The 25,767-nt window shown below is 39.0% G+C and overlaps 1 protein-coding gene across 8 annotated transcripts in view; it reads left to right on the top strand.

Annotated features, from left to right (window-relative positions):
- LMBR1 (limb development membrane protein 1) overlaps positions 1-25,767 on the top strand; it is a 214,090-nt gene that overhangs the window by 27,341 nt on the left and 160,982 nt on the right. For 6 of the 8 annotated variants that reach the window (XM_033194184.1, XM_033194185.1, XM_033194179.1 and 3 more), the window contains exons 2-3: positions 22,373-22,445; positions 25,440-25,479. In XM_033194184.1, the coding sequence (XP_033050075.1) occupies positions 22,373-22,445; positions 25,440-25,479 (113 nt within the window). Of the gene's footprint in view, positions 1-4,697; positions 4,819-22,372; positions 22,446-25,439; positions 25,480-25,767 lie in introns of those variants that run through there. The other 2 variants (XM_033194182.1, XM_033194181.1) reach the window with 2 other exon arrangements.

Consider the following 25,767-nt stretch of genomic DNA (forward strand, 5'->3'; position numbering starts at 1 on the left):
TGTGAATAAATTAAAAAATATATCATCATAGGTTTATTGTTTGAAACATATTAATATAGAGTGAAATTTGAATAAGGTGATAAGACATTTTTTCACTAACTTACAATTATCATATAGGCTGCTGTTATTTAAAATGCAGTGATTTGACAAAACCAATACAGATTGTTACAACTGGTTCTAATTATGTTTATAAACAAGAGTTAAGATTATGAAACCAACCTTTTTTGGAGGCATTTGGTTAGAAGAGCTTTGTAAATGGTTTTGATTTTCTTTTCACTAGCTACTTTGTGTGTGTGTGTGACAGAGTCTCACTTTCACCCTGGCTGGAGTGCAGTGGCGTGATCTCAGCTCACTGCAACCTCCACTGCCTGGGTTCAAGCAATTCTCTTGCCTCAGCCTCGTGAGTACCTGGGATTGCAGGTGTGTGCCACCATGCCTGGCTAATTTTGTTTTTTTGTATTTTTAGTAGAGATGGGGTTTCACCATTTTGGCCAGGCTGATCTTGAACTTCTGTCCTCAAGTGTTCCACTTGCTTTGGCCTCCCAAAGTGCTGGGATTACAGGTGTGAGGCACCACACCTGGTCTTCTGTAGTTATTAATAACACTTATTAATACTTTTGCTTCATAGTAAAATTAAAAAGTGCCTGCCTTATTAATCCTCTATATAGCCTACTGCAATGGTAAATATATTTAGTGTATTTATTTTAGAAAGAGAAAAATTAAGTTAGGGGATATGTATCTCCTATTAGTTCTGTTCCTCTAGAGAACCCTGACTAATGCAATTAGGGTTCTTAGGAGAAATTGAGCCAATAGGATGTGTACATATATACAGAAAGATTTCTTATAAGTAGTTGGCTGCGTGATGATGGAGACTGATAAGTCCCATGGTCTGCACTGGGCAAGCTGGAGACCCAGAACTGCTAGTAGTGCAGTTTCGTTCCTAGTCCAGCAGTCTCAAGGCCCCAGCAGAGGTGGTGGTCCAGTGTGAGTCCAAAGGCAGGACAAAACTGATGTCTCAGCTTGAAGGCTGTCAGACAGAAGAAATTCCCTATTACTAAGTCTTTTTGCTTTATTCAGGCCTTCCACTGATTGAACGAGGCCCACCCACATGAGGTAGGGAGAGTTCTTTGTGTTTTGGATGCAAGTCTTGTATGCTTTTTACAAAAATTTCCCATTATTATGTGGCTTGTCCTTTCATTCTCCTAACGGTGTCCTTTGCAGAACAGAAGTTTTTAATTATAAAGAAGTCCAGTTTATCACTTTTTCTTGCAGGGATCATGCTTTTCATGTTGTATCTAAATAGTCATTACCAAACCCAAGTTCACTTAGTTTTCTTTTTCTATGTTATTTTCTAGAGGATTTGTAGTTTTATATTTTACATTAGGTGTATGATCCATGATATCGTTTGGCTGTATCCTCCACCAGATCTCATCTTTTGCTCTGCCATCATGGTGCCATACATTTCCCTCTAAGCACTGCATCTCACACATTTTCATAAGATGTATTTTCATTTTCATTTAATTCAAAATATTTTAAAACTTATTTTGAGACTTCTTTGACGATGTGTTTTTTAGAGGCTTTTTGTTTAATCCCCAAGAAGTTTTCCAGCTGTATTTTGGTTATGGATTTATAGTTTAATTCTGTTGTGATCTGAGAGCATAGTTGTTAGGAATTACATTGTTTTAAATTTGTTAAGGTATTCCTTATGACCCAGAATATGGAATGTCTTAGTGAGTGTTTTCATGTGAGCTTGACAATGCATATTATGCATTGTTGGATGAAATACTCTATAAGTGTCAATTAGGTCCAGTTTATTGATGATGCCGTTCAGGTCAACTGTATATTCTTACTGATTTTCTGCCTGCTACATCTGCTGATTACTGGTAGAAGGATGTTGCAGTCTCCAACTATAATAGTAGATTCATCTATTTCTGTTTACATTTTTATCCATTTTTACCTCACGTATTTTGACTTTTTGTTAGTTCTTCTTGGAAAATTGACCCCTTATTACTATGTATTGCTGTTCTTTGTCCTGATAATTTGCTTTGCTCCGAAGTCTGCCTTGCCTGAAATTAATGTAGCTGCCGTTCTCTTTTGATTAGTGTTAACATGGTTTGTCTTTCTCTGTCACTGTACTTTTAATCTCTTATATTTAAAGTATATTTTTTATAGACAACATATAGTTAAATATTTTTTTATCCACTCTGTCTCTTTTAATTGGTATATTTAGACTATTAATATTTAAAGTGATCATTGATATTATTGGTTTAATATTTACCATAGTTTTAACTATTTTCTATTGTACTTGTTCTTGGTGGGTTTTTTTGGTCTTTTTATCTGCCTTTCGTTCTAGTTGAGCATTTTATGAGTCTGTTTTCTTTCCTCTCTTAGCATATCAATTATACTTCTTTTAAAATATTTTTAGTGGTTGCCCTTGAGTTTGCAATTTACATTTGCAACTAATCTGCCTCCACTTTCACAGAACACTATATTGCTTCATGAGTAGTGCAGGTACATTAGGAGAGAATATTCCTAGTTACCCTCTTGCTGTCATTCATTTCACTTATCTAGAAGCTGTAATCACCAAATACGTTATTGCTATTATTACTTTCAATAAATTGTTGTCTGTTAGATTAAGAAAAAGAAAATAAAAGACTTTATTTTATATTCACTTACTCCTTCTCTGATGATCTTTTTTTCTTTTTTTTTGTTTGTTTGAGATGGAGTCTCACTCTGTCGCCCTGGCTGGAGTGCAGTGGTGCAACCTCTGCCTCTCAGGTTCAGGCGATTCTCGTGCCTCAAGCCCAACCAATCCCTCAGGTAGCTGGGATTACAGGCACGTGCCACCATGTGCAACCAATTTTTGTATTTTTAGTAGAGATGGGGTTTCTCGATGTTGGCCAGGGTAGTTTCAATCTGCTGGGCCCCACCCACCTTGGCCTCCCACAGTGCTGGGATTATAGCCGTGAGCTCAGCCACCGCACCCTACACTGGCCTAATGATCTTTCTTTACATAGATTTGAATTTCTGTCCTGTGGTCATGTTGCTTTATGAAGATCTTTCAAAATTTCTTGCTAAGCCACTTGCGTCTCCAGTAAAAACAAAAAAAGAAAAAATTCTTGCTAAGTTAAGTCTATTGGCAACAAATTCCTTCAGTTTTCATTTGCCCGACAAACTCTATTTATCTATCTGTCTATTTATTTATTGAGATGGAGTCTTGCTCTGTCGCCCAGGCTGGAGTACAGTGGCGTGATCTTGGCTCACTGCAAACTCTGCCTCCTGGGTTCACACCATTCTCTTGCCTCAGCCTCCCGAGTTGCTGGAACTACAGGTGCCCGCCACCGCACCCGGCTAATTATTTGTATTTTTAGGAGAGACAGGGTTTCACCTTGTTAGCCAGGATGGTCTCTATCTGACCTCATGACCCGCCCACCTCGGCCTCCCAAAGTGCTCTCCTTTATTTTCAGAGGATAATTTTGGTGGATACAGAACTTTGGGTTGGTATTTTCATTTTTAGTTTTTTCCTTTTAACATTTGAAATATTTTACTCCTTTCTTTTTGCTTGCATGGTTTCTGAAGGGAAGTCTGATGCAATTCTAATCTTTGATCCTCTATTTGTAAGGCATTTTTATTCCTGTAGCTTCTTTCAAGATATTCTCTTTATCTTTGATTTTCTGCAGCTTGCAGCATATGATATGCCTAGATACAGGTTTTTTTTTTTTTTTTATATTTATGTTGTTTGTTGGTCTGTGAGCTTTCTGGATCTGTTGTTAGGTGTTTGTATTAATTTTGGCAAATTATCAGCCATTATCACTTGAAATATTTTATCTATTGCTTTCTGTCTTTTTTTCTGGTATTCCTGTTATGTATGTTATGCCTTTTGTAATTGTTCTGTACTTCTTGGCTGTTCTGTTTCTTTTCAGAATTGTTATTTTTTCTGTTTGCTTTTCAGCTTGGGAAGTTTCCATTGACGTATCTTCTAGTTGACTAATTGGTATGGTGTTAAGAGGTGGGGAGAGGGGAACATTCTGCAGTCTTGTGATTAGGTCTCAGTCTTTTATTGAGCCTATGCCCCTGGTCTGTGACCTTCATAGGTGTCTAGTCTATTGATGAGCTCATCAAAGCATTCTTCATTTCTATTACAGTATGTTTGATTTCTCCATTAAAACAAAATTTCTTCTTAACATTTCCATGTCTTTGCTGACATTACACATATATTTTTGAATTTTGTCTACTTTTTTACCTTTGCATACTAATAATTAGTTTAAATTCAGACTCTCATAATCCCCAGATCTCTGTCATATGTGAGTCTGGTTCTGCTGCTTTCTTTGTCTCTTTAGACTGTGATTTTTGCTTTTGATCATGCTTTGTAATCTTTTGTGGGAAGCCGGATACGATGTAGGTAAAAGGGATTGAGGTAATTTGGCCTTTAGTGTTAGGTTTGGTGTTTATGTGTGTGTGAGTTAGGCTGCTTACTGTTTGAAGTAGCTGCAGGTTTCCGAGGGTATGATTTCTCCTAGTGTTCTTGTTTTTATCTCTTCTGTTGTCTTTGGTTTCCCCTAGAGACTACTTCTGAAATAGAATTTGAGCCTTGCAGTTCTTTTAGCTGTAATCTCCTGTTATTATTCTTGAGCCTGATTGGTATGATGTTAAGAGGTGCAGGGAGGGGAACGTTCTGTAGTCTTGTGATAGGTCAGAGTCTTTCATTGAGCCTATGCTCCTGGTCTGTGACCTTCACAGGTGCTATTGGCTTTTGACCTCCTTCCTTAGGTGAAGAAGACTAGAGGGGGCTGAAGCTGGGTATCTCTCTTCTTCCAGGTTGATTAGACTCTGATACAATTCAAATAGGTTAGGCTCTGGGTAAAAATAGTTTATCTTGCAGGCAGGCCTTTCTTGAGGTGAACAGCATGCTCTGGGCATATTTCAGAATGGTTACTTTTTTCTTTTTCCTGCTGGAAGCTTGAAGGGATTTTTTTTTTTTTTAATTTTTAAATTTTTTTTTAATTAAGTTTCCCTAATCTTGACTCTGAGAACCTGGTAGGACTCCTGAAGGAAAAACTTTAAAAAAGTGTAGGAGTCCCCCCTGAGACTAGACTTCTGGAGTTTTTATCTCTCTAGTTAGTCCACACTGATCCTCTAGTAATTCATCAATTACAGTTGAAGTGTTTTACCAGTACTGGCTCTAGCAGCAGGTTTCTGTACAAGGGCTTTTGTCTCTCCACTCTTTTTTTTTTTTTTTTTGAGACGGAGTCTTGCTCTGCCGCCCAGGCTGGAGTGCAGTGGCCGGCTCTCAGCTCACTGCAAGCTCCGCCTCCGGGTTCACGCCATTCTCCTGTCTCAGCCTCCCGAGTAGCTGGGACTACAGGCGCCCGCCTCGTCGCCCGGCTAGTTTTTTGTATTTTTAGTAGAAACGGGGTTTCACCGTATTAGCCAGGATGGTCTCGATCTCCTGACCTCGTGATCGCCCGTCTCGGCCTCCCAAGTGCTGGGATTACAGGCTTGAGCCACCGCGCCCGGCCCTCTCCACTCTTTAGAGCAGTCGTTTGCCCTGTAATTTAACTTCTTTCATGGACTTAAGTAGAGTTGTTGACTTTCGGTTTGTTCAGTTTTTTTCTTGTTATGCGGGTGGAAGAGATGACTTCCAAGCTCCTTTCATGTTGGACTGGAAGCCAGAAACCACTGTTATCTTTTATGGGTTTGTCTTTTGCCTTTATGTCTTTGATTTACTTGAGGATTGCTTTTAGTGTATGGTATGTGATGTATATAGGTTGTTTGTTTGTTTTAAATTTTATTCTGTGTGGGCCAGGCACGGCGGCACATGCCTGTAATCCCAGCACTTTAGGAGGCTGAGATGGGTGGATCACTTGAGATTGGGAGTTCGGGAACGGCCTGGCCAACATGGTGAAGCCCCGTCTCTACTGAAAATACAAAAATTAGCCGGATATGGTGGCAAGTGCCTGTAATCCCAGCTACTTGGGAGGCTGAGGCGGGAGAATTCCTTGAATCCAGGAAGTGGAGGTTGCAATGAGCTGAGATCGTGCCACTGCACTCCAGTCTCGGTGACAGGATGAGACTTTGTCTCAAAAAACAAAAACTAACAAAAGCTTTATTCTATGTGGTGACTTCCTTTGGGTTCATCATTTGGCAGCTGCTTGAGAATCTTCATTTGATATCCAGTTTCTGCATAGATTTAATCCAGAGGAGTTATTCTAGGACTTTTAGGAAGTGGTTCTATTTTATTTTTAATTTTAAATACAGTTTTGGATGGCATGACAAAAATTAGTGTAAATGTTTTTCTTTTTAAAGCACAGAGTGTGAGATCATAACGGATAGTGCTTTTTTCTTCTTTTAACATTAAGTAGTTTGGAATGATCTGTCCCTTAATCTGGGTAATATCTCTTTATGTGCACCATTTTTTTTTAAAGAGAAAGGAATGTGCTTATTACAATATATTAATGAAATTAGTATTAACATTTTCTACTGTGGCAACTTACAATAAAAAATAAGCATTATTTGTAATAGACTGTTCAAGTTATGTTGTATATGTAATTACTTCTGTGCTTCTGTACTTTTTTGGCAGTTAATCTAAAACAGAATCTCTCAACCTTGGCACTGTTGACATTCTAGACACGTTGTTCTTTATTGTTGGGGGCTATTCTGTGCATCATGGGATTTTAACAGCATCTCTGTTCTCTGACCCCAGATGCTAGTAGCACGATTCACCTAGTTGTGACAACTAAACTGTCCCCAGACATTGCAGCATGTCTCCTGGGGGGACATTGTCAGTTGAGAACCATAGGTCTCAACCATGTTTAGCAAAAGGCAAAAATGTAAAGATTTTATTTGGTGTTACTTTTCCAAATGATGTAAAATTCCAAGTGAAGGAATCTTAGATAAATCTCTAAAGGATAACTTGAAAATTATTGTGTCAGGAGCTGGGCTCACGCCTGTAATCCCAGCACTTTGGGAGGCTGAGGCGGGCGGATCATGAGGTCAGGAGATCGAGACCATCCTGGCTAACACGGTGAAACCCTGTTTCTAGTAAAAATACAAAAAATTAACTGGGCATGGCGGCATGCACCTGTAGTCCCAGCTACTCAGGAGGCTGAGGTGGGAGAATGGTGTGAACCCGGGAGGCGGAGCTGGCAGTGAGCAGAGATCTCACCACTGCACTCCATCCTGGGCAACAGAGTGAGACTCCGTCTCAAAAAAAAAAAAAAAAAAAAGGGTTACTGTGTCAGGGATATAGAAACCTATACTTTTCTAAATCTAATGCATGCATCAGATTGTATAGAAATATACTATACTATCCATCAGATAGTGTAGGAAGCCTTAAGAATAATAAGGCTCCTATCCAAGTATTTTCCATAAGCAATCTCTTATTTTTCTTTTAGTTTTTCTAAGTCGTTTCTGTAATGCTTGGTAATATTTTTTGGCTTACCAATACTGAACGTGTATATTGACTTCCCAATACAGACACTGAGGACTTAAGTACTAGCTTTCCGATAGGATTTACACTGTGGTAGTGAGTATTCACACTACTTCGTTTCTCCCATTTTCTCTGGTGTTTATTGTTATATTATTATTATTTGTTATTCTCTTGGTTGCCCTTTTGAGACATGGACCGAAATCTTTATTACTTGTTATATTACTTTGTTCCTAGAGATGTGTTCTTAAATTCTCAGGTGGCAGCTATTATTGTTATTCTTGTTGTGAGTAGTAGTAATGGTAACCTCATTATCTGAAAGTGGAGGGATGGTTCTTTATTGTAATATAAATTCCCAGGAGTAACAGTATTGAATCACAGTGCTTAAATATGCTGTCATATTGCTTTCCTGAAAGGTTATTAGAATAAATTTTATTGTATTCGTTTTGAAAATTGTGCTTTTTTCGTGTGTAAATAAAAGTCCTTATTGTTAAAACTTTAATTTATTCATACGTTTAAGGAAGAAGGTAAAAGGGTAAAAATAATCTGAAATTCCACCATTCTGAGATAAGCACATTGTTTCAACCTCTATTTATAGCTATACGACTTAAATAATTTTACATTAGTCACATTATATGTTTGCTGTTTTTATGTGCAGGTATCTTTAGTCTTTTGTCTCTGTTTTTGGCTTACAATCATGACTCTTCCGTCCTCACTCCCCAGCCCCCCAACTTTACCATCTCCTCAGGAAACCAGTAGGAAGAGTAATCTGGTGTATAGTTGTCCATTCTTGTTTCTGGGTCTAAAATATTTCACAGCATGTTGTATTAAAGTGTAATATTATTGATGACATTAATGAACTTGAAATTTGCTGTGATAATCTTGAAAAATTGAATATTTACCTTTTGCTAAGGGTCTTAGTGTTTTCTGTGAGGAAGTTGCTTTGCCTTTATTGAAGCACAAGTTGAAAGACACAGGGCAATTTATTATGACACTTTAGCAACTATGAGAAGAGTAGGTATCAGCATGTGTATTGTATTCAAATTAATTGTTCTGGAGATAGGGCATTGGTAATTTTGTTTACTTCTCTCTTTTGAAGGGTGTGTTAGTCCATTTTGCGTTGCTGTAAAGGAATGCCTGAGACTGAGTAATTTATAAGGAAGAGATAGTTATTTTGGCACACAGTTCTGCAGGCTCTTTGAGAAGCGTATTGTCAGCATCTGCTTCTGGTGAGGACCTCAGAAAGCTTCCAATCATGACAGAAGGTGAAAGGGGGTTGTCATGGCGAGAGGGAGCAAGAGGGAAGGGAGCAAGAGAGAGAAATGAGTGCCCAAAGTCCTTAACCAGATCCTGTGTGAACTCATAGAGAACTTACTCATCACCAACGGGAGGGCACCAAGCCATTCATGAGAGATCTGCCCCCATGACCCAGACACTTCCACCAGGACTCACCTCTAACAGTGGGGATCACGTTTCAACATGACATTTTGAGGGGACACACATCCAAACCATTTTAAAGGGTGATTGGTTGCAGTTACAAACAATGGAAAAATGAACATCTTTATATATACATCCTTGTGTGGGTACACAAATGTATTTGAAAGGAATGCTTTCAGCTGCAAGCAAAAATATAACCGATGTGTTTTTAATCAAATAGAGGTTTTTCTCATAAAATGTCTGGAGGAATGAAGTATTGTTACATGCTACAACATGGATAAACCTTGAGCTAAGTGAAAGAAGTCAGACACAATAAGGCACATACTGTATGATTTTATTTATGTGAAATACCCAGAATAGGCAAATCCATAGAAAGTAGATTGGTGATTATGAGAGTCTAAGCAGGGTGGGAGGAGCATAGGACATTGAACTTAATAAACACCCTTGTTACTAGCTGTCTTAGTCTGTTTTATGCTGCTATAACAGAATACCACAGGCTGGATAATATATAATGAACAGAAATTTGTTTGGTGTATGATTCTGGAGGCTGGGAGGCCAAGATCAAGCGGCTGGCATCTGGCAAGGGCCTTTGTGTTGTATCATCCGATGGTGAAGGCAGACGGGCAAGAGACGGTGAGAGTGAGAGCAAGAGGGGGCCAGAATTGCTTTTATAACAAACCTGCTCTCACCGTAACTAACCCACTCCTGTAATAACATTAGTCAGTTTATGAGGATAGAATCCTCATGACCTAATCACTTCTTGAGGCCCCACCTCAACACTGTTGCATTGGGAATTAAGTTTCAAATACATGAACTTTGGGAAGCACACAAACCATAGCACTAATGCAATCTTATTACTTTTTAAAAGTAGACTTTATTTTTTAGAACAATTTTAGGTTCACAGCAAAATTAGGTGAAAGGTAATGAAATTTTTCCATATATCCGCTGGCTCCAGACATGCATAGCCTTGGCCATTATCAGCATCTCCCACCAGAGTGGAAAATTTGCTATAGTTGACGACCCTGGGTTGAACATCATTATGACTTAGATTCCATAGTTTACATTAGTGTTCACTCTTGGTGTTGTATGTTCCATGGGTTTGGAAAATTTTATAAGGACATATATCTAACCTTACAGTATCGTACAGAATAATTTCACTATCTTTAAAAGTCCTCTAAGCTCTGCTGGTTCATTCCTTCCTCCCCTCAACCCTTGGCAACAACTGATCCTTTCAGTGTCTCCACAGTTTTGTTTTGCCTTTTCCAGAATATAGTTGGAATCATACAAATGTTGCCATTTCAGATTGACTTCTTTCACTTAGCAGCGTGCATTTAAGTTTCCTCCATGACTTTTCATTGCTTTGACAGCTCTTTTAATTTTTAACTTTTATTTGGGTTCGGGGCCCATGTACAGGTTTGTTATTATGTTTCGCAGGGGTTTGGTGTACAGATCATTTTGTCACCAGATAATAAGCATAGTACCCGATGGGTAGTTTTTCCATCCTCTCCCTCCCATCCTCAAGTAGACCCTGGTGCCTCTTGTTCCCTATGTCCATGTGTTCTCAGTATTTAGCCCCCTCTTATAAATGAGAACATGTGGTATTTGGTTTCCTGTTCCTGCGTTAGTTCACTTAGGATAATGGTCTCCAGCTCCAACTCCATCCATGTCGCTGCAAAGGACATGATCGCATTCTTTTTTATGGCTGCATAGTATTCCATGGTATATACGTACCACATTTTCTTTATCCATTCTACTGTTGATGGTCATTTAGGTTGATTCCATGTCTTTGCTATTGTGAATAGTGCTCTGAAGAGTATAATGCATGTGTCTTTTATGGTAGAATGATTTGTATTCCTTTGGGTCTGTAGCCAGTAATTGGATTGCTGGGTCAAATGGTAGTTCTGTTTTCATTTTGTTTGCTTTGCTTTTCTTTGCTTTTTCTTTTCTTTTTTTTTTTTTTGAGACGGAGTCTTGCTTTGTGACCCAGGCTGCAGTCCCATGGTATGATCTTGGCTCACTGCAACCTCTGCCTCCCAGGTTCAAGTGATTCTTGTACTTCAGCTACCGTAGTAGCTGGGACCACAGGCTCCTGCCACCACGGCCAGCTAATTTTTGTATTTTTAGTAGAGATGAGGTTTCACCATGATCCCAGGTTGTTCTAGAACTCCTTACCTCAAGTGATCCACCCACCTTGGCTTCCCAAAATGCTGGGATTATAGGCATGAGTCACCATGCCCAGCCAGTATTTCTCTTTTAAATGGTTTGAGAAATTGCCACACTGCTTTCCACAGTGACTGAACTAATTGACATTTCCACTAGCCAGTTTATAAGCATTCCCTTTTCTCTGCAGCCTCACTAGCATCTGTTATTTTTTGACTTTCTAATAATAGCCATTCTGGTGTGAGATGATATCTCATTGTGATTTTGATTTGCATTTCTTTAATGATTAATAATGCTGAGCATTTTTTCATATGTTTGTTGGCTGCATGTATGTCTTCTTTTGAAAAGTCTGCTCCTGTCCTGTGCCCACTTCTTAGTGGGATTGCTTTTATTAGACCTTTGTCAGATGCAGAGTTTGCAAATATTTTCTCTTATTCTGTAGGTTGTCATTTACTGTTGATAGTTTCTTTAGTTGTACAGAAGCTGTTTAGTTTAATTAGGTTCCCATTTGTCAATTTTTGTTTTTGTTGCAGTTGCTTTTAGTGTGTTTGTCATGACGTCTTTGTCAGGGCCTGTGTCCAGAATGGTATTTCCTAGGTTTTCTTCCAGATTTCTATAGTTTTAGGTTTTACATTTAAGTCTTTACTCCATCTTGAATTGATTTTGTAGATAGTGTAAGGAAGGGGTCTCGTTTCAGTCTTCTGCATTTTTTTAAAGTGTTGAATGATCTTCTACATTTTAGTTATTCACCTATTGAAGGATATCTTGATTCCTTCCAAATTTTGGCAGTTGTGGAAAGAGCTGCTATAAACATTCCTATGCAAGTTCTTGTGTGGTCAGTTTTCAACTTTTTTGGGTAAATACCAAATCTAATGGGATTGCTGAATCATACGGTATTTTTAGTTTTGTAAGAAACTGCCAAGTTATCTTCCAAAGTGGCCGTGCCATTTTGCATTCCCACCAGCAATGAATGAGAGTTCTTATTGCTCCACATCCTCACCAGCATTTGGTGGTGGTAGCATTCTGGATTTTAGTCATTCTAATAGGTGTGTCATCACAGGTGTCTCGTTGTTGTACTTTGTGTTGATGTGGAGTATCTTTTTGTATGCTGATTTGCCATCTGTGTATCTTCATTCATAAGGTCTTTGGCCATTTTTCAACAGGACTGTTTTCTTGTAGTTGAACTTTCAGAGTTCTTTATATATTTTGCATAGTAGTCCTTTATCAGAGGAGTCTTTTGCAAATATTTTCTCCCAGCCTGTGATTCTCTTTTCATTCCCTTGACAGTATCTGTTGCAGAGCACAAGTTTTAAGTTTTAATAAAGTCCAGCTTATCAATTCTTTCTTTCATGGATCATGCCTTTGGTGCTGTATCTAAAAAGCAATCCCCAAACCCAAGGCCATCTAGATATTCTCCTTTGTTATCTTCTAGGAGTCTTACAGTTTTGTGTTTTGCATTTAGGTTTGTAAACATCATCCATTTTGTGTTAATTGTTGTGAAGTGTATAACGTCTATGTCTAGATTCATTTTTATGCATGTGGATGTCCAGTTGTTTCCGCACCGTTTGTTGAAAAGCTGGTCCTTTCTTCATTATATAGCCTTTGCTCCTTTTGTCAAATATCAGTTGACCGTATTTATGTGGGTGTATTTCTGGGCTGTCTGTTCTGTTGATCTATATTTGTCTATGTTTTCCCATCAATATCATGCTGTTTTGATTATTATAGCCTTATAATGTTTTGAAACTGGGTAGGGTCAGTCCTCTTTCTTTTTAAAATTAATTTTGTTTATATGCATAATTTTATGTTTATGGGGTATAGTGTGATGTTTCAGTGCATGTATGTGTACATTGTATAATGATCAAAAGGGAGTAGTTAGCATGTCTGTTACCTCAAACTTTTATTATTTCTTTGTGTTGATAACTTTTAAGACATTCTTTTCTAGCTGTCTTGAAATATCAGTACATTGTTATTAGCTATAGCCACCCTACTATGTAATAGATGACTTTGTTTTTTTCCTTCAATATGTGTTGACTGTTCTGGGTCTTTTGCTTCACCATGTAAAATTTAGAATCAGTTTGTTGATATCTACAAAATAACTTGCTGGGATTGTAATTGTAATCACACTGAATGTATAGATCAAGTTGGGAAGAACTGACATCTTGACAATATTGAGTCTTTCTATACATGAACATGCAATATCTCTCCACTAATTAAGTTATTTGATTTCTTTCAGAGTTTTGTAGGTTTCTCATACAGATTCTGTACGTATTTTGATAGATCTATAGTTAAGTATTTTGCTTTGGTGGAATGCTAATGTAAATGGTGTTTTACATTTATGTATTTATTTACATTAATTTATTTAATTAATGAGACAGGGTCTCACTGTGTTGCCCAGGCTGGAGTGTAGTGGCATGATTATGGCTCACTGCAGCTTTGACCTGGGCTCAAGTGATCCTGAGGAGCTGGGACCACAGGTGTATGCCACCATGCCTGACTACTTTTCTTATTGTTTGAGACGGAGTCTGGCTCTGTCACCAGGCGGGAGTGCAGTGATGTGATCTCAGCTCACTGCAACCTCCGACTCCCTCCTTTAAGTGATTCTCCTGCCTCAGCCTCTGTAGTAGCTTGGATTACAGGCATGTACCACCACGCCCAGTTAATTTTTGTATTTTTAGTAGAGACGGGGTTTCACCATGTTGGCCAGGATGGTCTCAATCTCCTGACCTTGCGATCCACCTGCCTCAGCCTTCCAAAGTGCTGGGATTACAGCAACGTGCCAGGCCTGCCTTATTTGTTAAAAAATTTATTTTTTGTAGAGATGGAGTCTCACTATGTTGCCCAGGCTAGTCTCAAATTCCTGGCCTCAAGCAGTCCTCCTGCCTTGACCTCGCAAAGTGCTAGGATTATAGGTGTGAACCACTACCCTCGCCTGGTGTTGTATTTTTAATTTCAAATTCCACTTGTTCATTGCTAGTGTATAGGAAAGTGATTGACTTTAGTTTGACTTTAGTATATATATTAACCTTGTGTCCTGCAACTTTGCTATAGTTGCTTATTAATTCTAGGAGTTTTTTTGTTAATTCGTTCAGATTTGCTACACAGACGATCATGTCCTTCCTTCAAAATCTGTATACTTTTTTTTTCTTTTTCTTGTATTTTTTTCATTATCTAGGACTCCCAGTACAGTGTTGAAAAAAAGTGGTGAGAAGGAAAATCCTTGCTTTGTTCCTGATCTTAGTGGGAAAGCTTCAAATGTCTTACCAATAAGTATGTTAGCTGTAGGCTTTTTTGTAGATATTTATTAAGTTGAAGAAGTTCCCTTCTAACATCTTGTTACTTAAAAAAATTAACATTTATCGTCATTTATTTGGTTTTAGTTTACTTTTTCTTTCATGGTAAATTTAAGTCTCCTAACTAAAATAGAGGTTTTTAAATCTTTGCATATTTGGCATCTTTGTTTTGTTGTTGTTGTTGTTGTTTTTGAAAGACGGGGTCTCTCTCTGTCATCCAGGCTGGAGTGCAGTGGCATGAGCAGTAACTGTGCACTGCAGCCTTGAACTCCTGAGCTTGAGGGATATCCTCCTGCCTAAAGCCTCCTGAGTAGCTGGGAACTACAGGTTCATGCTGGCTCATTTTTTAAAAATTGTAAATTATTTTTGCAGAGACGGGGTCTCTCTGGGTTGCCCCGGGGGTCGTTAAGTGATCACTTTTGGTCTCAAGTGATCTTCCTGCTTCAGCCTCTTGAATAGCTGGGATTATACGCGTGAGCCACTGTTCCTGTTTTTTTTTTTCCTGAAGATATTTTGGTGCTGTGCTTTTTGGTACATGAAGATTCATGACAATTCTTTTTCCATTGTGGTTTACACCACTCTTCCTTAAGTGCCCTACTTTGTCTTACTTCACACGAATTTAAGAATATTAGTTTTTAACAATGCATATTAAAGGAACTATTCAGTTACTTATGACCGGGTCACCTCTCAAGTGCCTAGCCATTCTTGATCAGCATCAGGACTAAAGCCATGCTGCCTCCCGCTTCCAGGGCTAAATTGCCTTCTTTCTGGGCTAGCTAGGGCAGTAGGACATGCACCCCAGTGGGTATTTTGCTGTGAGCTCTGAAACAGGGCATGGCTGTTCCTTCCCTGGAAGGAACAAAGGAGCAAAGCTCATTTTGTTCACAGTTTCACAGTACCACAAGATGCCAGCAGAGAGCCCATCCTTTTTTGTTTTTGTTTTTGTTTTTGTTTTTTCTTCTGATCAGGTGTGCTTCACTTTTAGTGGTGAGAAGCTGGAGTGTTTTTCTTCTTTTTTTTTTGGTTAGGAATTTCCTTTCGTCCTGGGCGTAGGGAGAATAGGCATCATTACAGCATTCTTTTATTTCACTCATCCCTCTGACTCTGTCTCTGGAAGAGACAACTTTAGAGGAGAACCTACTCCTTGTCCTACTTTTGAAACTAGAAACACAGTCTAATCAGTTCTCTGATGTTTGCTTTGGTCTGTTGTAGTTGTATTCGTATTTTCATAGTGTGTAGCTTTTTTTTTCTTTTTTTTTTTTTGGTGAGACGGAGTCTTACTCTGTCACCCAGGCTGGAGTGCAGTGGCGCGATCTTGACTTGCTGCAACCTGCATCTCCCGGGTTCAAGCGATTCTCCTGCCTCAGCCTCCTGAGTAGCTGAGATTACAGGTGCGTACTACCATCCTGGCTAATTTTTGTATTTTTTGTAGAGATGAGGTTTCTCCATGTTGGCCAGGCTGGTCTTGAACTTTTGACCTCAGGTGATCCGCCCACCTCGGCCTCCCAAAGTACTGGGATTACCGGTGTGAGCCACCATGCCTGGCCCTAGTGTGTAACTTTTATTTCAATAATAATACTTACATCTATTTTTAAATTATTAGCCTTACTTCTACTCTTAAATGAATTATTTTCCATTAGTCTTATCCTGTGCATTTTGGTTACTTGATTTCCTTTTCTCCATTTTCATGCTTTCTTACCTTCTACTTCTGCACTAACACCCTGGATCTTTTCTTTCTTCTTCTTCTTTTTTTTTTTTTTGAGACAGCGTCTTGCTCTGTCGCCCAGGCTGGAGTGCAGTGGCCCCATCTTGGCTCACGGCAACCTCCACCTCCCAGGTGCAAGCTGTTCTCGTTCCTCAGCCTCCTGAGTAGCTGGGATTACAGGCATGCACCACCATACCTGGCTAATTTTTGTGTTTCCAGGTTTCGCCATGTTGGCCAGGCTGGTGTTGAACTCCTGACCTCAAGTAATCCAACTGCCTTGGCCTCCCAAAGTGCTAGGATTACAGACCTGAGCCACTGCGCCCGTCCTTCCCTGGATTTTGTGAAACGATTGTGTTTCACCTTTAAACATAATTTTTAAAAAATTCAGAAACATGCTTTGATCAAAACCTTCTATTCTTCCAGCTTCCTTGGTCAAGTTCTTTTGTTGCAGCTACTTCTCTGCCATGAACATTAGCTGATTGAGGTCTTTGCTTCTCCTGTCCGTCAGCCTACCCTTAGTTTCATTTTTCTCCTAATCTACTTTGGTATCATGGCCAGTCATTTCACTCACTCTTGCTAATACCCTAAACCAGTGCTTCTCACACTGTGGTCAGGGGCTTCCTTGGGATTGATGTTGAAACCGTGGGAGTAGTTGATGTTACCTGTGAAGAGCTTGTGGAATAAGAATAGACGGGTGCTCAGCCCAGAAATTATAGAGAAGATTGTTTAAAGGCTGGCAGGAAAAGGGAAGCTTGTAAAGGAGCCTGGGAGAACAATAGAGAGGGAGGAAGACTGCTGACAGAAGTTGCTGCATAGAGCTCAGCAAAAATCATGAAGTGTAATTTTCCTGTTAGGTTTGCTGACCACTTGGAGTTGGTCGATTAGTGTGAAGTTTGATGAGTGACTGCAAGAGGGAGTGAGTGGTTTAAAGGCAGAAGTCTGCAAGTACAGGCTATTATTTTGAAGCGCTTGGCTGGAAAGGGGAGGAGAGGCTAGGATATCTGTTAGAATCATCAAGCTTCTAATATTTCTTGGGGACTCTACCTGCATCTGCCTCAGCATCTAGGAATCCGGCTCTCATGTTTTACAGCATCACCAGGCTGCCAGCACTGCTGAGGATTTTAGCTTGGACTTGCCTGGAACTTTAAAGGCCATTTAATCTCACCTTGCCTCTCATTTCTATTATATTTGCTCCATTTATTCTCCCATGTGATTTACATACTCCTTCTCTCCTCACTCTCTGTATGTATCTGATTTGATCAACTTGTTTCTGTTGCACTGAGGAAATAGAAGCCATCAAAAAAGTAGTCAATGTCTTTCTGTCTTCACCACACATAACTACCTGCAACTAAACTCAAATATTCTGTCTCCTCCTTGTTCTCCTCCTTTTTATTATGGATAAATTTTATATCACTCCTACAACTTGAGCACGTAACTTCAGCAATTATTTCTTTTTTCTCTTGCATCAATAATTTTTCTCTCTACTGGATTATTCATATAATCATTTGTAATATGCTTTTCCTTTTTTTAAAAAAACCCTTGACTTCACATTCCCTTCACATTGTCTTTGCTCCTCTTTATAATCAAACTCCTGGAAAGTTCTGTGTACTTGCATTTCTGTTTCCAATTATTCTTCTTTCTTAATCTACTTCAGGGTTTTACCTCCACTACTCTATCAAATATCAACTCTTGTCAAGGTCGCCAGTGACCTCCATGGTGCTAAATCCAGCTGTCAATTCTCAGTCCTCATCTTTCTTGGCCTGTCAGCAGCATTTGACACTGTTGATAATTCCATTTTCCTAAATAAACTTTCTTCATGTGGCTTTCAAGCCATCTAGTCTCTTGGTTTGCCTCCTCCCTTGCCGACTGCTGCTTCTCAGTCAGCATTTGTGAATCCTTCTGTCAAGCTGATTCTAAATATTTGAGAGCTCTAGGTCTCTATTCTCAGACTTCTCTTCTCTGACTATACTTACTCCCTGGGATGGAAATCTCATCTAGTTTCAGGACTTAAAATATCATCTGCTGATGATTCTAAGGTTTTAAAAAATTTATGGCCTGGCCCTTTCTTCTGAATGATACAGTTTTTATCCAGCTGCCCATCCAGCCTCTTGACCTGAGTGAATTATATGTATGTCAGATTCAACAGTGTCAGCTATACATAAATTTCCCTCAAAACTACTCCTCTTGTAATCTTTCCTGAGTCCTGAAATGGCAACTCTGTCTTTCCAGTTTCTCAGGCAAAGAATCTTATATTTATTCTAGCAAATCTTATCATATCTGCTTTCAAAACATACCCAGAACTCCATCTCTTCTGAGCACCTCCTTGTACAGGTCTGAGTGGCTGCTCTCGGCTTCCTGCAGTTCTCTGTTGTCTGCTCTCATTGCTTCTGTCCTGGCCCTTTTCCAGTTTATTTTCTGTGTAGCACTTATAGTGAGCCTTTTGCACTGTGTCAGATCCTATCACCCTCTACTCAGAATCCTACAATGGAATTCTGTCTCGCTCAGGGTAAAAACCGACACAGTACCTGAGTCTTGCGTGACCCGAATAGTGGGCTCCCATTATTCTCTGACCTTGTCTCTTACTTCTGCCCCCTCATTTTTTGAGCACAATGGAGCCATTATTGCCTGTGATCCTTGGCACTACTGTTCTCTCTGCCTCAAATCCTCCCCCCTTCCTCTAGATTTCTGCATGTCTTGACTCCTCTTGTCCCACAACTCTTTCCTCAGATGTCACCGTATTAGTGAGACATGTCCCCACCCCTGCTGGCACTTCCTGTTCCTCTAAAGTTGCATAGTTGTCATCTGACACACTTTACATGTGTGTATTGTCTTTTTCTAGCAGTGTGCTGTAAACTCCATGAGGGCTACAATTTTGCTCACTGCTATGTCCCAGTTCCTAGAAGAATCCCTGGTATACAGCAAGCCCACAGTAAATAATTGTTGAGTGAATGAATTTAAATCAGCCTCTGTCCTACATTTTAATTCCCTTAGTCATCTCATCTCTCTGACTTTAACCTCATAATTCACTGTGTTTCTGTCTTCTTTCCATTGCTCTTTTAGCCTTACTCAGACTTCCATTCCATTGTAAAAATTTCCTCCCTATTCTCAACTTCTTAGAAGAACCCCTCCATTTATATTTCTTCACCAAGAACTGGTTTTCCTCTTGGCCCATCTTCTACACTCCAAATAATTTTGGGAGGAGATAGCGATGCTGTTAACATTTTCTTGTCTAGCCAGTTTTCCCAACAGGTCACTGGCTTCTAGCGGCAGGGGATCTTTGATGCCTGTTGGTCCTTTTGGTTGCTGTCAGTATTGACTTCTATTCCTCTCCCTTATGTATTGAGAGAGCTTTGGCACACAGCTAGCTAGTAGTCTTCTTCATTTTCAGTTCGTCATTCCTGCATGATGATGTGCAGGGAATGTCTACTATCCTGGTCCAAAGTTGTTCTCAGTCATATGGCCACCAGTACTTCTTCAGAAATCCATGCATGGATATTCTGTAGACTTTATCATCACTCAGAGTGGTTTCATTTGAGTCTTCAGTTTTTTTTCCATGTTCCACAACAAGCTGTGGCAAACCTTTATTTCTAGCACACTTCGTCTTTGACTGTAACAAGATCTCCTGTTGCTTGACCTATTCTTTTTTTTCAGTCTGTCATTCCCCAGATCTGATAGAAATTCAATTGAAATTAAACAATTAACCTGATTAAAAAATGGGCGGCCGGACACCGTGGCTCATGCCTGTAATCCCAGCACTTTAGGAGGCTGGTGCAGGCAGATCACCTGTGGTCAGGAGTTCGAGACCAGCCTGGTGAAACCCCATCTCTACTAAAAATACAAAATTAGCCAGGCGTGGTGGTGGGAGCCTGTAATCACAGCTACTTGGGAGGCTGAGGCAGAAGAATCACTTGAACCTGGAGGTGGAGGTTGCGGTGAGCCAAGATCGCACCATTGCACTCCAGCCTGAACAACAAGAGTAAAACTCCATCAAAAAAAAAAAAAAAAAAAAAAAGGCAAAGGACTGGAATAGATATTTCCCAAAAGAAGACATACAGATGACCAACAGGTATATGAAAATGTGTTCAACGTCACTAATCATCAGGGACATACAAATCAAAAACACCATGAGCTAATCGCCTCACATCTGTTACAGTGGCTATAATCAAAAACACAAAAGATAACAAGGGTTGATGACGATGTGGCGAGAAGGGAACCCTTGTACATTGTTGGTTTGTTGGTGGGAATGTAAATTAGTATGGCCATTATAAAAAACAGTGTGGACGTTCCTCAAAAAATAAAAAATAGAGCTGCCATATGACCCAGCAGTACTTCTCCTGGGTATATTTCCAAAAGAAATGAAACCAATGTGTTGAAGAGATACTTGCCCTCTCATGTTCATGACAGCACTATACAATAGTGAAGTTGTTGAATCAGCTTAAGTGTCTGCCAACAGATGAGTGGATCAAGAAAATGTAGTGTATTCAAGGGAATACTATTCAGCTGTAAAAAAGAAAGAATCTTGTCATTTGCAGCAACATGGATGAACCTGGAAGACATTATGTTAAGTAAAATAAGGCAGACACAGAAGGACAAATACTGCATGATCTCACTTATATGTGAAATTTAAAAATGTTGAACTTTTGGAAACAGTGAGTAGAATGATGGTTGTCAGGGACTAGGGGTTGGGGGCTTGGGGAGATGTTGGTCAAAGGGTACAAAATTTCAGTTAGGTAGGAGGAATAAGTTTAAATCTATTGTATAACATGAAGACTATAATAAATAACAATGTATTGTATTTTGAAAATCACGAAGTAGATTTTAAGTGTTCTCATCACAAAAAATTATCAGGGACTAGGGGTTGGCGGCTTGGGGAGATGTTGATCTACGGGTACAAAATTTCAGTTAGGTAGGAGGAATAAGTTTAAATCTATTGTATAACATGAAGACTATAATAAATAACAATGTATTGTATTTTGAAAATCACTAAGTAGATTTTAAGTGTTCTCATCACAAAAAATTATAAATATTTGAGGTAATGAGTATGCTGATTAGCTTGATTGAGCCATTCCACAATGTATCTTATTTTAAAACATTTTGTACATAGTAAATATGTATAACTTTTATTTGTCAATTAAAAAAGCAAAATTAGGCCGGTTGCAGCGGCCTGCGCCTGTAATCCCAGCACTTTGGGAGGCCGAGGAAGGCATATCACTTGAGGTCAGGAGTTCGAGACCAGCCTGGCCAACATGGCAAAACCCCGTCTTTGCCAACAAATACAACAATTAGCCAGGCATGGTGTCGCACACCTGTATTCCCAGCTACTTGGCAGGCTGAGATGGGAGAATTGCTTGAATCTGGGAGGGGGAGGTTGCAGTGAGCCAATATTGTGCCACTATACTCCTGCCTGAGCAGAGTGAAACCCTGTCTCAGAAAAAAAAAAAAAAGCAAATTAAAAATACAGAATTTAATACTATCTTAAAGAAGTCTCTTCTTTAACTGCCTTTTGTTTTGATATGGGGGTATATTTATTGAATAATTATTTCCCACCCCCATTGATTTGTGATTCCATTTGTATGTTAAACTTTTATATAGTGGAATTTGTTTAATGTATCTGTCAGTTTTTGGTGACAGCATCTTCTTTAAATGAATTGAAGCTTTTGATAATGTTTTAATATTTGGTACTGTTAGTAGTTTCTAATTGACTTTATTTTTCAGAATTGTCAGTGGTGATGGTCTGGTTCTTCACACTTCCACATGATTTTGAAAAACATTTGATCAAGATCAAGTTATGGAAAGCAAAGTCTCCATTGGGTTTTTTTTTTTTTTTTTTTTTAATGGTGTTAAATGGGACTAATTGACTAGTTCATATAAATTAATATTTTATTAAAACTTTTTTTTTTTTTTTTTTTGAGATGGAGTCTCACTCTTGTTGTCCAGGCTGGAGTGCAATGGCGTGATCTTGGTTCATTGCAACCTTCGCCTCCCGGGTTCAAGTGATTCTCCTGCCTCAGCATCTCAAGTAGCTGGGATTGCAGGTGCCCACCACCATGCCCTGCTAATGTTTTTTTGGTGTTTTTTAGTAGAGACAGGGTTTTACCATGCTGGCCAGGCTGGTCTCAAACTCCTGACCTCAGATGATCCACTTGCCTTGGCCTCCCAAAGTGCTGAGGTTACAGGTGTGAGCCACCACACCCAGCCTATGTTTTATTAAAACTTTAATGAGTAAAATGTCCAACATTTTAACTTTTTAGTAGTTTAAATCCTTTTTTCCTGTAAATATCACAGATATATCTTCTAGTATTTAAAAAAGATATGCAAAAAAGTAAGTGATCCATTAACTTTGTTTTGTTTCAGATATGTTTCCTTCTTTTTGCCATTCTCTACGTTGTTTCCTACTTCATCATCACAAGATACAAGAGAAAATCAGGCAAGTGGAAACATTTCAATTAAAACCTTTGTTAGAATGCCAGATGGTCTAGGCATGGTATATGGGATATATTAGTACACTTCAGTGTCATAGTGCGTTGAATATACCGGTGATTGAAGTAAGCAGTTGTCTGGTACTAAGAGACCTAAAAATAACCCCCAGGGAATTTGACTACTCTTAGAGTCATCCTCTTAGACCAGAGTCCTTGTTTATCACACTTCTGATGTCCAACTAAGAATAGTGCTAGGCTATTTAGTGTCTGGGAAATTCCAGAGTTTATAAGGATATTTGGTTCCTTGTGAGCGTCTCTGACTTTGAATGTTTAACTCATCCACACCCCATACCTTTGCTGGCTACTAGAGCATGTAGTAGATATTTAGAGTCTCCATAATACTATTTAGTATCCAATTACCGGCATCTTGTATTATCCTTTTATTCTTTCACATATATCCTTACCCAACCAGAGGGACTACCGTTATCTTCACTCTTTTTAATGACCTTTGTGCTCGTTAATTCAGACTTTTTAGGTCAGGGTTTTATAAGTACCTAAGCAATTACCTTACTATTTTTTGTTAAATCTCAGCTGTTTTCTGAAAATCACAGGATTATCTGCTTGTGATGTTGGGCTAATCGTAGGTGCTGTATGAATACTTAATGATTTCTTCATATTATGCTATCAGTTTAAACTTGTGGGACTTTTGAGATAAATAGGTTCTAGTGCATTACTTTAGTACTGTTACTTGGCTCTGTGACTGCACTTGAAGTACTCCATGGATTCTATAACCTTTAAAATTTTTGAAGATATAGATTCAAAATAGTATTGTAGCTATTTAAAAAAAATTCATTGGCATGGTTTTATGGACTGTAGACACAGAAGGAGGGGGAGAGAAAGAATGACTGTATATAATTGCATCTTTCTAAGTGAAATTAGAGGTTGGTGAGTGGGAAAATTGGAGATTTATTAGATCATTTTTAGAGTAATGCAGGAGTGGTGGGAGAGGGATGAGGACCCTGGACCTAGTTGGTAGTGTGCTGGAAATAGAAGTGAAATGAATGTGGAGATATTAACACATTCTGTAAGACTTGACTTTTTTTTTTTTTTTGAGATGGAGTCTCACTCTGTCGCCCAGGCTGGAGTGCAGTGGCACGATCTCGGCTCACTGCAACCTTCACCTTCTGGGTGCAAGTGATTCTCCTGCCTCAGCCTCCCTAGTAGCTGGGATTACAGGCGTGCACTACCACGCCCAGCTAATTTTTGTATTTTTAGTAGAGACAGGGTTTCAATATGTTGTCCAGGCTGGTCTCGAACTCCTGACCTCAGGTGATCTGCCCGCCTCGGCCTCCCAAAGTGCTGGGATTATAGGTGTGAGCCACTGCACCTGGCCAAGATTTGAAGATTAATTGGATGTGAGCACAACAGTATATAAAAATTAATTGTGACTATATTCTTTTGTGGTCCCTTTGGTTGTAAAAGTTCTTTTGGGAATCTTGGAATTAAGAATGGAGGTGGACTGACAAAATGTCCCAAATTCACCCTTGATACTGAAGCAGGTGGGTACTCAGAATTCCAGAGACATGAGCAGAGAGTCTTGGAGGACCCTTAGGCATATAAGAAGGAGGGACCAGGAGGATTTGTGGTATTTTTTTTTGTTTGTTTGTTTTGAGACGGAGTCTCGCTCTGTTGCCAGGCTGAAGTACAGTGGCGTGATCTCGGCTCACTGCAACCTCCGCTTCGTGGGTTTAGGTGATTGTCCTGCCTCAGCCTCCCGAGTAGCTGGGATTACAGGCGTCCCCGGCGTCCGCCACCACACCGGCTAATTTTTGTATTTTTTGCAGAGGTGGGGTTTCACCATGTTGGCCAGGATGGTCTCAATCTCTTTACCTCGTGATCCGCCTGCCTCTGCCTCCCAAAGTGCTGGGATTACAGGCATGAGCCACTGTGCTCAGCCTGTGGTATTCTTACAATTGGGCAATCTCTTTAGCTTATAAGTTTATGTGGGAGGACAAAAGAGATTGCTGACAGGCATGAGCGACAAGGAGAGTAGCAGAGTGAAGGCCATTGGCTACTTAAAAAAGATTAAGCAAACTTTATATATATATATAATTTCAAATGTATTTCAGTATATTTAATATATTTATATATATGTATATTTTTATTATATATTATATATAATTTTTATGTTTAAATATATATATACACATATATACACAATTTTTTTTTTTTTGAGATAGGATCTCCTTCTGTCCCCTAGGCCAGAGAGCAATGGGGCAATCATGGCTGACTGTAGCCTCGACCTCCTGGGCTCAAGTGATTCTCCAACCTCAGCCTCCTGAGTATCCTGGACTACAGGCGTGTGCCACCATGCCTAGTTAATTTAAAAAATGTTTTTGTAAAGATGGAGTCTCCCTATGTTGCTTAAGGTGGTCTTGAATTCCTGGGCTCAAGAGATCTGCCCACCTCAGCTTCTCAAAGTGTTGGGATTACAGGCGTGAGCCACTGTGCTCAGCCAATTTCTGTTTGTAACAATAATTATGAGTTACTGAGGCAGTAGTATCCAAGTTATTTAGGATGATCCAGGAGATTCCTTGTTACTATTATTAATGACAAATGCAAATTATGGAAAATTAGATGAGTTCTATGTTTCTGAATTTTAATTTTATAGTAATTTTATTTGACTGTTAACCAGAAAATTTTATTTATTAGCAGTTTCACTTAACATTGTATAACAATTTACTTTGTAGTGGTCCTAAGGTTCTACTAAGTTTTATTTTCTTGAGCAAATTTTAATTTACATATGGTGGTTTTATTAATCAGGATTTTGTTAATCAAAACATCCCATTCTCTGTATACCATACTGCTTGATTTAATGAGATTTAAATTTGGATCTATGCTGAATCAATAATTGCCTTTTGTTTATATTGTGTTTATAGTTTTAATAATGAAGCATTTTGTTAGAAGATAAAGGAATATTAATACCTTAAATGTTTTTGCAGATGAACAGGAAGATGAAGATGCCATCGTCAACAGGATTTCGTATGTATTTTAAAGCTCAATTGTTCTGTTTCTGATTCTGAAGTCATCAATTCTCAAAATCCAATTCTAATTTTTGGACAGAAGTATGGAAAATATTCATCCAGCACATTACAATAGCTTTATCATATAAATTTTAGAAAGCACGTGTAAGCAAATATGTGTGTATAATTTAGCACTGATTGTCTCCTATTGAAATTGGCATATTTAAGGAGCTGACAGATTTTATCTTCAGGGGATTAAATGAGGAAATGGCCTTAATTTAATTGCTTGGTCATAAGAAAGAAGACT

This window comes from Trachypithecus francoisi, unplaced genomic scaffold (assembly GCF_009764315.1).
Source record: "Trachypithecus francoisi isolate TF-2019V2 unplaced genomic scaffold, Tfra_2.0 Lachesis_group4, whole genome shotgun sequence".
Classification (NCBI taxonomy): domain Eukaryota; kingdom Metazoa; phylum Chordata; class Mammalia; order Primates; family Cercopithecidae; genus Trachypithecus; species Trachypithecus francoisi.